Here is an 11,639-nt window from a genome sequence, read left to right on the forward strand (position 1 = left end):
CCCAAAAGGTGTGATGGCCCCAAGGCCGACCCCAAGAAGCAGACACAAGTGGCTGGAACAATACTTTACTGTCAGGCTCTGCAGGGCCATAGGACCGCAGGACGGGTCCTCACTGACCTCCTCTAAGGCAATCAATAATATTAGTAATTAAATAGCAACGCTCATCCCCCAACCGGAATGTACAACAGAGGTCCCATTGTGCCATGTGGTCCCAAGGGGTCTGGTCCCATGAGGTCTGGTACCCGAGAGGCAGGGGTGGAGGGGGGGCTCCCTGATGCAGAGGGGTTAAGGCCACGAAGGAATAGGATGAGAAGGAGTGGGGGCCTGGGGGGCAGCTAGGCTGGTTCATCACATCCAGGAATCCGGCTCTGCCCTTGGGCTCACAGAGTGCAGGGCGTGCCAGGCCCCAGGCTCTGTAGATCCAGACAGGCGGCGAGGGCCCCGAGGCGTGGGGATGCGTGAAGGTTTTCGGTCTGGCTGTGTGTCCATCCGGCCCCGTGCCCAGGTCCTCGGGAGCTCCAGGCCAGCCAAGGGGCTCCCAGGTGCATCTGGTGGGCCCCCCACACCGGGGCAGGGGCTGCCTTCATCGGAAGAGCTGGACAGGACTGGGCCTCGGGGCCCGGGCAGCCCATTGGCCATCCGGCCAGAGTCCCCGGGTTGGCCACACTTGCCACCCAGGACACTGAGGGATGAAGAGGAGGAGCTGGAGGAACAGTAGGCCGAGTCAGGAGCTGGAGGGTCTGGGGCCCGAGCTGGGTCAGAGGCTGGTCCAGCGGGGGTCCCACCAGCAGCGGCCTCAAGGGCTCGCGCATTGGCCAGGAACTCCTCTTCCAAGCGCCGGAACAGTTGCTGCTCTTGCTTCGGGTCCAGCTGTAGGGGGGTGCGGAAGACACTGGCCGGTGTGGCGCCCAACTCTGGACTGGGGCTGGAGACCCGGAGAGGCCGGGACGCTGCAGGGCTGCGAGCCCGGGGAGTCTGGGGGCTGCTCCTGCCTGAGCCCCCACTGACCCTGCCCCGGGGCACCCACGAGTGCTGCCCATCTCGGTCCCTGCGCACCAGCAGCATGGTCTGCTCCTCCCGGCTCTGGCTCCGGGCCCGCCGGGCAGGGCTGGCGGCTGACAGCGGGGCTCCCCGGCCTCCTGGGGCCCCACGGGGCCGCCCCCGATCCAGTCGGTCTCTGGACTGGCTGCGCGGGGCAGGAGGCCGTCTCGGGGAGGCTGGGGTGCCCATGGTCAGCCGCCGGCTGGGTCGCTCCTTCCGGGAGCCAGTGCCTGAGTCTTCACTGCGGACACCAAGGGGGCCACTCTGGGCTGAGGACGCTGAGGAGTCACTGTCCCCGGAGTAGCGGCGGGAGCGGGGATGGGGGGGCAGCTGGTCCCGGGCCCTGGGGGCAGCGGAACAAGAGATAGCGAGAGATGGGGCATACAGAGACAGGACTGGCATGCAGAAACGGCCCAGAGAGGAAAGGACAAGCAGCCAAGTGGTTGGGGGTGGGGAAGACACCTGTGGTGGTGGTGGTGGGTGGGGGTGGGGCTGTCAAGGGCTTCGGTCCTCTTGGGGACTTCCAGAGAGAAGTGAGGGACTCCAAGCAGCTTCCGGCAGCCGGGGCCACCCCCCACCCCAAGGCAGCGGAAGAAGCCAGGTTCCGAGTTCCCCCTCCCCAGGCCTCCGGCTTCCTGGGCAGGCCAGAGGGAAGCGGGTAGGACTGGCCGCCGCCCAGCCTCCAGGGCCTGCCCCAGCTGTGTTGTTCAGTTGCTTGGGTTGCCATGGAGATAGGAAGCCAGGCCTGCCCCCACCCACGGGAACTTTTCCCAGGGTGTGAGTCACCCTGGAGCACAGGCTCGTTTGTCATCCAGGCCAGGGAGTACACCCCCAACCCCCGGACCCCTCACCCTCAGGTCCTCCTGCCTCTCACCTGAGGGTGGTCTCCGTTTCCTCCTTTGAGGCCCGTAGGCTAATGGGCGTCACTTCTGGCCGGGAGCTCCGGCGCTCACCCCCAGGCGCTGGGCTGCCAGCCCGTGGGCTGGGGGTGGGCGACACCCTCTGTGGGGAGAAGGTGCGAGCCCTGGGCTGGGGCGGGCGGTGGGCTGCGGGGGTGAGACAACAGGTGGCCTGTGAAGGGCAGTGCCACAGACAGAGCCCGGCCTGCCCATCCCCCTATGGCCCCGCCACAGGCACTGACCCGAGGACGAGCAGCGGCAAGGGTCATGCTTGTCCAGATAGTGCTCCAGAGTGTCCCAGCCGCCACCCACGCGCACCATCACGTGGCTCCTCAGCACCTGTGGGAGCCCAGCGTGGGCAGGTCATGGCCTGTCAGTGGGGGTGGGGGGCATGACAGCCCACCTTAGGCTGCTGCCTGCAGGGCAGCCCTGGGCTCTTACCCGCACGAAGATGAGGAGACTGGAGTCTCCCACGCGGTACTTGCCCTCCGAGACTTTGATCATGGGAAACTGGTCTGGACAGGTGCAGTAGCCCAAGATCTCCCTCACCTGAGGCCAGAGAGGAGAAGCGGGAGGTCAGGGATTCAGTCCCTCCTCCTGGGGCCTGATGCCAGCAGCCCCAGGGTCAGGAGGAAGCAGGTCCTTCCGGAGAAAGGGGGCACGGATGGTGTGGCTCCAGACTTGGGTGCAGGCTCTACACTTGACCTTTCACCAGCTGCCCTTCCCCTTTGGCTGTTGGAGGTCAGGGAGCTGACCAGGAAAGGATGGTGGCCCTGTGATCAGGCCAGGGCTTGGGACTCCAGTGAGGTGCCTCCCTCCAGCCCCTGAGCCTGGGGCTGTCCTGGGAGCCGTCCTCACTCCCCCTCCACCTACTTCACAGAGAGAGGCTGAGGCCCCACAGGAAGACTGGGTCCATTGGAGGAGGAGGACTATGGGACATGAGTGCAGGGAACCCACGCCACATCAGTGCCACAGACATGTAAGACACAGACACACACCCCAACATGCACACCTAGGCCACATGCCCAGCAAGCACACATTTGCATGCCCCCCCCCCCCCCCGCCCCAGCCCAGGTCAGGAGCTGCCAGGCTGGCTATCTGGACGGCCCACCTCCCAGCCGACAATGGGGCCAGAGGAAATGAGCAGGTGGAGCCTCTGGTGACCCTGGCCCAAGATAGGATTGGGGTTGGCAGCCTCTGCCCAAGGCCATCAGGCTAACTCCCTCAGGGGTAAGGCACAGCATAGTCCTAACCTTCTGATAAGAAGGACACTCACTCTTGGCCAGGCTGCGGGGGCGTTAGGGATACCTACGTCTTAAGACGAGCAGGAGGGAGCTGGGGGTACAGTCTGGCAGCTCCCATGTTCCTAACAGCAGCTCTGGGCCTGGCTTCCCCACCAGTGATGTGCGCTGGGCCATGGGGGGTTGGCAGGGGGGCTGTAGAGCCCTGGGAAGCTTCCCTAGGCCCTCAGTGAGCCTATTGTGTGCTGGGCACCTCGCTCAGAGCCAAGCATCACAGGCACCCACTCAACCTCGAGCTCTGTGATGTGGTTCCAAGTGTCTAGTCCTGAAGTACATACAGAAGGGGTCAAATCACACAGTGCCCAGATGAGGGGTATACGGCCCTTCTCTGGTGGATGGGGAGCCCTTGAAGTGGGGAGATCACACAGTGCAGCTCAGATTTCATCCACCGCCCAGCAGGGCCATGCGACCTCACCAAACACTTCTCCCTCCCAGCGGCTGTGCCCGCTCCTTGGGGCCAGGTATCTAGTTGATGCTCAACCTGTGCACTACCCCATGGGGCAGGCTGTCCCATCCTGGGCACGCGGTGGGGATGTGCGCCCTCATGGGCAGACTCACCAGCTCGTCGAGGTTGCGCAGGTCGCTGGGTGTCATGCGGGGCCCGCGGGTGGGAGCCCCTGCTGTGGTGGCCATTTCGGGGGCGTCCTCCTCGGCTGTGCGGGCGTGGGGGGCCGGGGGGGGCAGCACGGAGCTCCTGCTCAATCTCCTGTTCAAATTGCACAAGGCGAGGGGCGAGCAGGCCAAGGCGTGCCCCACGCCGTGCCACCTCCAGCAGGCACAGCACCACGCTCTTCTCATTCTTTCGAAGCACCAGGTCCTCCGTCTCAAACATGAGCACTTCGGGCACACCCAGCTCTGTTCGGCACCAGCCGATGAACGTGGCCACATTGTCGCGGGCCATGAAAGAGCCGGGCACCACACTGTGTGCCTGGAAGGCCACCCCGCGGGCTGGGCGGGCAACAGCCAAAGCGCGGGCAGCATCGGTGACAGCATTGGCATGTTGGCACAGGGTGGTGCCCGTGGCCAGCCCCGTCAGGAAGCCATCGCCACCACTGGGCAGACCCAGGCCATACAAGGCGTTGAGCCACTCGGCCAGGTCCTCCTTCATGGCCTCCACGTAGGCCTCACTCGAGCGGAATGGCCGCACGCTCTTGGCTGCTGAGCCCGCGATGCCCGCCACCGGGTCCGCCATGCCCGGGGCCAGCCGAGTCACGGTGGGTGGGCAGGGACACAGGGCTGCTGTGAGGACCCAGGAAGCCCTCAGTACAGACTAAGCCGCTGACCACCTGTAACTTGCCTGTCATCTCAGGCCAGACGCTTGGTTTTGTGAGCTGGCTGTGAGAAACTTCACTGTACCTCGGTTTCCTTGTCTGTGAAATGGGTACAGTAATAGCACCCTCCTTGCAGGACCTAATAAGATAATTTGTATGAATGACTTAGTATCGAAAATGTTTGCTATTTCCCTCTGGGAGGTGGGTAAGAGGATACTTGACTGAATCCTCCCTCCCTCGCAGGTCCCCACGCATCCTTATTGCCCCACAAGGTAGGTGAAAAGCAGAGCCCTAAAGATGTAGCCCACAGGCATGCGCCCACAATGGACAGGCAGGACATGTCCAGGAATTCAGGTCCCAACCGCAGGAATGATTAGCTCCATCGCTGAGGGCTGGTACCCGGCCCCCCACCTCTGGGAAGGTCCCGGGTACTCCCACAGCTCTCCTTCCCTAAGGACTCTCATTATAACAACGACATAACAGGAGTAACAGTAACCGCAATGCCCCTGCCCAGGGCTGAGTGTCAGTGATTTTATCTCCATTTTACAGATGAGGAAACTGAGGTGCAGAGAGGATAAGGGCTCGCTCAAGGTCGCAGAGCAGTGGGTGGCAAAGCCAGGCCGATCTGAGCCGCGCTTACGCTCCCAAGCGCCACGGGCAGCCCGGGGGCCGGAGTCAGGCCCCGCCTCCTCCTCCGAGCCTCCCTAACGCCGCAGGCCGGGTCCGTGCCGGCCGGGACTCGGAGGAGCCTCGGACAGCCCCGCTGGCCTTCGGGCTTCGGCCCAGAGAGGGTGCGGGGCCGCCCAAGGTCACACAGCCCCGGGCAACGGAGGCCGCAGCTGCCAGGTCCCCGTGAGTGCGCGCCAGGCAGAGGGTACTGGGGGTCCCCGCGCTCACCTGGCTCATCCTGCGGCCTCGGGGAGCATCGCCCCGACGGGGCCGAGCGGGGCCGGGCCGCCGCAGGGAGGCACCGCCCGAGCCACAGCGATCCGGTCCCGCCGCTGAGGCCTCCGCACCCGCCCGCCCGCCGTCTCCGCCCCGCCTCCCTGGAATTCGGATCCGGCCCGAGGGGGCGGGCGGGGCCGCGCGCTCTTAAAGGGGCAGCGCTGTTCCCGGGCTGGCAGGGCGGACCGAGGGAGGAGCTGGAGTCTCCTGACTGGGGTGGGGGCGGGACCAGGGCCCCCAGGCGACCCCACCAGCCCGGACGTCCTGTCCCAGCTCAGCCTAGTCCCTACTGTACCTTTCAAAACTGCTTGGTCTCCTGTGGGGAGGTTTGGGCGATTTTAACTGCACTCCTTCCCTGAATAGCTGCCTCCTCGGGAGGGCCGAACGGCCTGTTCCCAAGACGAACTCAGGAAGCGATAGGGACCGGGGCTGCAAAGTCACCTCCGCCTGGAGTGAACCATCCTAGTTCAGATAAATGAAGCCAGTGTGACTCGGGTGTGAGCTTCCTACCAGCAGGGCGGGCCTCGTGGAGGGGGAAGATGGCCTGTTCTGCCCACCCGTCGTGCCACTCCTTACTGAAAACTCATTTGTAACCTTGAGGTTGGGGGAACCCGTTTCTCTGATAAGGACACAGGCTCAGAGGAGTAGGCAGGGGGCTAAGGCCTGGGGATCTCACACCTTGGCCCCTGCGCTTTGGGGAGAGGCCCATCCCTAACCACCTGTGGCTGCCGGGTTCAGGCATAGAATTAAGAGGAAAGGAGGATATGAAGTGGCCTGGGTGGGTTTGGCTCAGGAGGGTTAATCGCTGCTGGTTTCTTTTCAAACTGCAGAGGAGGGCCCTGGCTGGGACCTGCGGGAAATCCTGCCCCCTGCTGCTGCCTGGGGGGGAGGCTAGGCCTGGCTGGGCTGCAGCCCTGCTGGCCAGGCGGGGCCAGCCTGGGGGGAGGCACCACCATCCATAGCCAAGTCTCAGAGCTTTCATAAAGCTCCTACTGTGCACCAGGCTTGCTCTGTGCCCTTGACCTAAACCAGTCAAGTCACCTCTATGAGACACTTTCTTTTGCCCAAACTGGAGCTCAAGAGAGCAGCTGGTGGAGTCTGGGGTTTGAACATGGCTATTATGGGAGTATCCTCATTCAAGTGTCAGGGGCATTTGTTGAGTACCTACTGTGTGCTAGACCTTGTGGTGCCAGGCTGCACGAACGTCATCCCACCGAGTCCTCATGACTCAGTGGGCAAACAGCCCAGTGTCCTAGATATCCAAGGGGTACAGGTTCTGATCTACCCTCTCCTTCAGCACCCCTACCCACAAAGAGTGAGGAAGGGGGGTAACTAGTAACAATAATGGCTGACAGTTAAGTGGCACCTACTGTGTGCTGGGTCTCTTCTGGCACTGGGAACTAAGAGCAAAAGGTGGGAGGCAGACAGAGTCAGCTCTCAGGGTTCACAGTGTGGTAGGAAGGCAGCCCTTGGACTGAAACAGGGATGAGGCACCAGGGAAGAGAGAGCAATGGAACCAGCTGAGGGCCTGGGAGTGTAGGGTGGGATGAGGCTGCAGTTTTAAATCAGTGTTCAGGAAAGGAGCTAAGGGAAGGAACCATGTAGATGGCTAGAAGCAGAGTATTTCATACAGAGGGGATAGCCAGTGTAAAGGCCCTGAGGTGGGCAGGTGGTTGGTGTGTTCAAGAAAGAATAAGGAGTCCTGTGAGGCTGGGATGGAGGATGGGATGAGAACAGAGATATTGGGAGCAGAGCAAGTAGGGCTTTGTGGGCCATGCCTCTTTGGAGGGACATGGGAGTCATGGAGGGATTTATTGCAGGGCAGGGGTGTGACCTGACTTAGGTCTTTACAGGTTCCCTGTGGTTGCTGTGCAGGGATGGTGGAGAGTGGTGGATTCTGGCTGTACCTGAGGGGAGAGCTGATGGGATATGCTGGTGAATTGGACAGAGTCAAGAATGGCTCCCAGATCTGGGACTGCTGATACTTGGGGAGAGAGGGCTGCTGGAGATGGGGGCAAGGGAACTCAGGTTTCAGGGGAAAGGGCAAGGTGTGGAAACTAAGTAATTTAGTCCTCAAAATAATCTTTTTTTTTTTTTCCCTCAAAAAAATCTTATGAGGTGTGATGATTTTATGTGTTCTCATTTTACCATGTGGGGACACTAAGGCCTAGAGAGGGCAAGGGATGTAGTGTGGTCAGCAGCTGTGCAGGAATTTGATTCCTGCTTATGTCTACCTTGCTGAACAACAGGGCTCTAGGCATAAGAGAGGTCAGATTGAACCCAGGCCCTGCTCTTGGTTTTTGGGTGAGATGGTTAAGCTCTCTGAGCCTCAGTTGTACTATGTGTAAAATGGGACAACGGTAGTAGTCACATCATAGTGTTGTGAAAATGGTATCATTAGTTAGCATTCAGGACAAACGTCTACTATTCCTCTGAGGAAGTGGGGATAAGGGGGTGGGGGCTTGCTGCTCCATATCTCCCATCCCCCCAGCTGTGACCTGCCATCACAGATGCCCACTCTAGAGCACAGACTCCAACATTCTGATTATAGGACAGGTGGCAGGTGTAGGGCTGACTGGCATAGCCAGACTCCTGGCCCAGGCCGTGGAGGGCCTCAGCTTTGACCCCTTCTGTTGTGTGGTGACCTGTCCTGTTCCTTGCAGGACCAAGGAAAGTCACAAAAACTGCTGGGGGGACAGGAGGTTTGGGCTACAGTTGTTTTGAACCCATTTCCACAGACCCCAGGGACCACCCTGGTATACAGAAGGCGTGCCTCTAATGCGCTCATGGTCTTGCCCATGGCCAGTGGACACGTGGCCAGATTTCTTGCCCCTGCTGCTGGGTGCCAGGGAACTGCGTGCTTGGCCTTGGTTGCAATGGAGGTCAGATGACGGCCACGGAGTCTTCAGGTAAAGCCCTCCCTGGTGGGATTCAGCCCTGGGGCCGGGCAGCTCAGGTGCTGGTTGGGTCCCCTCCAAGCTCTCCAGGTTAGATTGAGCTCGTGAGCTGAGCCCTGGTTGAGGGAGTGACCCACGGGGGGCTTTAGGCTCCTGTGTTTCCATATGGGTCCAACCATGACAGCTGCTTGCTCCTGCTCCGGCTGTGGGACCCTAAGCTTCCCTGAGCTCCCTCCTGTGCCCTCCAGGAGAGAAATCAGGGCCGGAAAGCCCAAGAGGGCCCACTTTCCAACTTGCCTGATACACTGCTCATTGCTTGCCCTGTGGCTGGCAGCTCCGTCTGCGTGGGACGGGAAGGGTCAGCTCCAGAGCCAGCCACTCGCCTTGAGGTCCTGGTGTCTGGGTGCTTGGCTCCCAGTTGCATCGGCCACTTGCCTTGATCACTGTCCTGTCCTTGGCCCCACAGCTGCCACAACCTTGGAGCCCCACGCTCCTTCCCACGGGGCAGGTGACCCACTCGTTGCGGTCTGTGTATGTGCGGGGCATAGACCATCTCCCCACTGACTCCTCAACCTTTTGCCCGGGACTGTGGAGTGTAGCCTCACGGGGCCATGAGGCTGGGATGGAAATGTTTATTCTGAGTGTGCTCGACCAAGAGCTCCTGGAGAGTTTGGAGCAGGGTGTGGAACGTAAGCAGGACTTCTCTGACTTCTCCCTGCTCCCTGTCCTGCTCCTGGTGGCCACACCCCTGCTTTTCCTCCTCCTCCAGCTCCAGGGGCACTAACCAACTTTGTGCAACCCTTTGAGACAGGGCTTGGAACTCAGGCTACCTGAGTCCTCTGAGGCCAGTGCGGTCCAGACATTTCTTTTGGCTGAGAGAAATCAGTCCTTCTGACATAAACGCCTCTCGCAGGACTATTTAGTGCTGGTGACAAGCCCCTCTCGAGGCAGGGCCGCGAGACACTCTGGGGCAGCCTCAAGGTCCAGGCAGGGGGCAGGTAATGCTGGCCACGTGTGATGGTTGTGCCGCGGCTCCCACAGAGGGCCGCCTTGTCATCCCTTAGCATGGGCTGTGGGCCGGGTGGTGGCTGATCCCTACCCGGAGCTGCCAGAGCCCCCAGCTTCTCAGACACGGGACACCTGCATGCCGGGAGCACAGGCCCGGCCGCCTCAGCCTCCACTGGCCAGTTCCACCGCCTCATCCAGGAGACAGGGGTGGACTCCTACCTCAAAGACTTCTCGGGAACTCAGTGCGGTGAGGTGGTGCTTGGCACCACACGAGAGCCCAGGGATGTTGTGGTTGGATTTGGGCCTCAGGGTGTGCACCTGGGCTCCAACACTCCGATGCCTGCCAAGGCTGAGGCGGGAGCCTCCTGGGCCCCCTTGGAGCAGCAGCACTGGCCTGTGTGGCCAGAGTCCAGCCACCAAGGCTGAGCGGGGCAGCTGAGGTCACAGGGGCCTCGTGGGTCATGGCGAGTGTGCTAGAAGGCCTTGGTGAGTTCTAAGAATTGCAGTGACTTGAAGTGTCAAGAAGTCATTTGGGCTCTGTGAGGCAAGGGCTGGAGGGGCCAAGGGAGGCGGGCAGCCCTGCGTGGGGCGGCAGACGAGAGCTGGGAGGTGCTGGTGACTTAACACTGTACAGGGTTTTTTGTTGCTGTTTTTTCTGTACAGGGTTTTGATGAGAGCCTGCTGGGTTGGGTCGGGGGCTGGGGCAACATGAGAGAACAAGGAGGCCAGGACGATGGTGAGGCTCCAGGCGTCCCCCATTTGCTGAGCTGGGCTGGAGGAAGGCGCCGGCTCTAGCCCTTCTGCAAGCCCGTCAGACCCTCGAAAGGAGCTGGTGTCTAGGAGGTCAGCCAGGCACTGAGGGTCAGAGGAGGCCTTCCTACCTTTCGAGGTCAGGGAGGGGGCGCAGTAGCCACCAGAGGGCCCAGGAGGGACCACTGATTTGGCAACACGGTCACTGGGGACTTTGAGAACTATCAGTAGAAGCAAAAGACTGAAAAATGGCTTGGTATCTAGAGGAGCTGATGAAGGGTTTCCCAAAGGTGGGAGAGCAATGCCGTTCTTGAGAAATGACTTGTCAACATAAAAGCCGAAGCCACAGAGATGTCACACATTTGCCGAGGAGGGCTGGGAGAGTGCCCAGGACCTGTCCCGGTCTGCCTCAGGAATAGGGGCGAGTAGTGAGCAAACCCTATGGAAGCAGGGTGGCTGTGAGCAGGGAGAAGTACACGGGCTCCTCGGAGCCTTCCCAAGGCCTTGCTCTCATGGACCAGGGGATGGAGAGGAAATCATTATTCCAAATTCTTCTTGTGCCGTCCCCTGGCAAAGGTGACCATCTCTCCTTGAATCTTCAGACATTAGCTGGTTTCACTTTTTATCATTCTTTAAGCTTTAAAAAGCCAGAATAAGATACAATTTCATACATGTGGACTTTTGAAATACGGACTAGTATCAAGTTATACTGAGGGCTGCGGCTGCGACTTTAGGAGGCAGCGGTTCCACGGGACTCACCCCACAGCTTGAGCCTCTCCACTTCCGAGCCAGGAGTCCTAGCTGCCAACATCTGATTTCCCTGTCCCCGGCTGCCATTCAGGACTTTGTGTGCAGCCCTGCCCTAGCTGGTCTTTGCTGATGGGGTATGTTAAGGCCTGCATTTCTTTGCTGAGCATTTGGTCATCAACTGATTTATTTGCAGACTGGGTTACATACAGCTTTTCCCAGGAAGGCATGTTGGGGTCTCAAACTCTGGATGCTGCGAATCACCTTTAAATCTACTGGCCTGGACCTAAAGAGTCTTCACACAAGTCTAGGGAAAGGCAAGACTTATCAAAAAGGCCCATATGTTTTAGGGTCTGAGGCTCTTCTCATCTTCTCCATAATTTCAGAAACACGCTCATGGAGAAAAGCCCTGGCTTCTGACCTCACACAAGGCAGCCAGGGATGGCTGAACAGTGGCCTCTATTCAACCACGTTCACAAATGCTGACCCTGGAACATCAAGAAAATGTCACATCATGGAGTGGGAAGTGAAAACAGTTCCCATTAGCGGTCACTGAAGCAGACTTCGTTCTGAAGCGTGTGGAGCCTGATTCGGAACACCCACGACAGCACAACAGCGGTCTAGGAGCCACAGTTACCCATGGTGTGGGGCATTACACGGAGCTCCTCCCGGCAAATGAGCTGGACCTGGGCTGGCTGTCCCCGTGGTGAGCTAGGGTTCAGGGTGAAGGCAAAACCGCATCCCCGTTTCCTTGCTAGCAGCACCACGCCCGACATGGTG

The 11,639-nt window shown here is 60.2% G+C and overlaps 1 protein-coding gene across 1 annotated transcript; it reads right to left on the reverse strand.

Annotated features, from left to right (window-relative positions):
* Positions 1–49: 49 nt before the first annotated feature.
* Positions 50–4,618, reverse strand: LOC111160052 (growth arrest specific 2 like 1). The gene is given in 6 exon segments (XM_022522853.1): positions 50–1,384; positions 1,916–2,087; positions 2,183–2,279; positions 2,382–2,489; positions 3,800–3,919; positions 3,921–4,618. Coding segments are annotated over 6 exon segments (2,046 nt in total). The 5' UTR covers positions 4,434–4,618; the 3' UTR covers positions 50–348.
* Positions 4,619–11,639: the final 7,021 nt, after the last annotated feature.

This window comes from Enhydra lutris, unplaced genomic scaffold (assembly GCF_002288905.1).
Source record: "Enhydra lutris kenyoni isolate GAN:26980312 unplaced genomic scaffold, ASM228890v2 scaffoldscaffold73, whole genome shotgun sequence".
Lineage (NCBI taxonomy): Eukaryota > Metazoa > Chordata > Mammalia > Carnivora > Mustelidae > Enhydra > Enhydra lutris.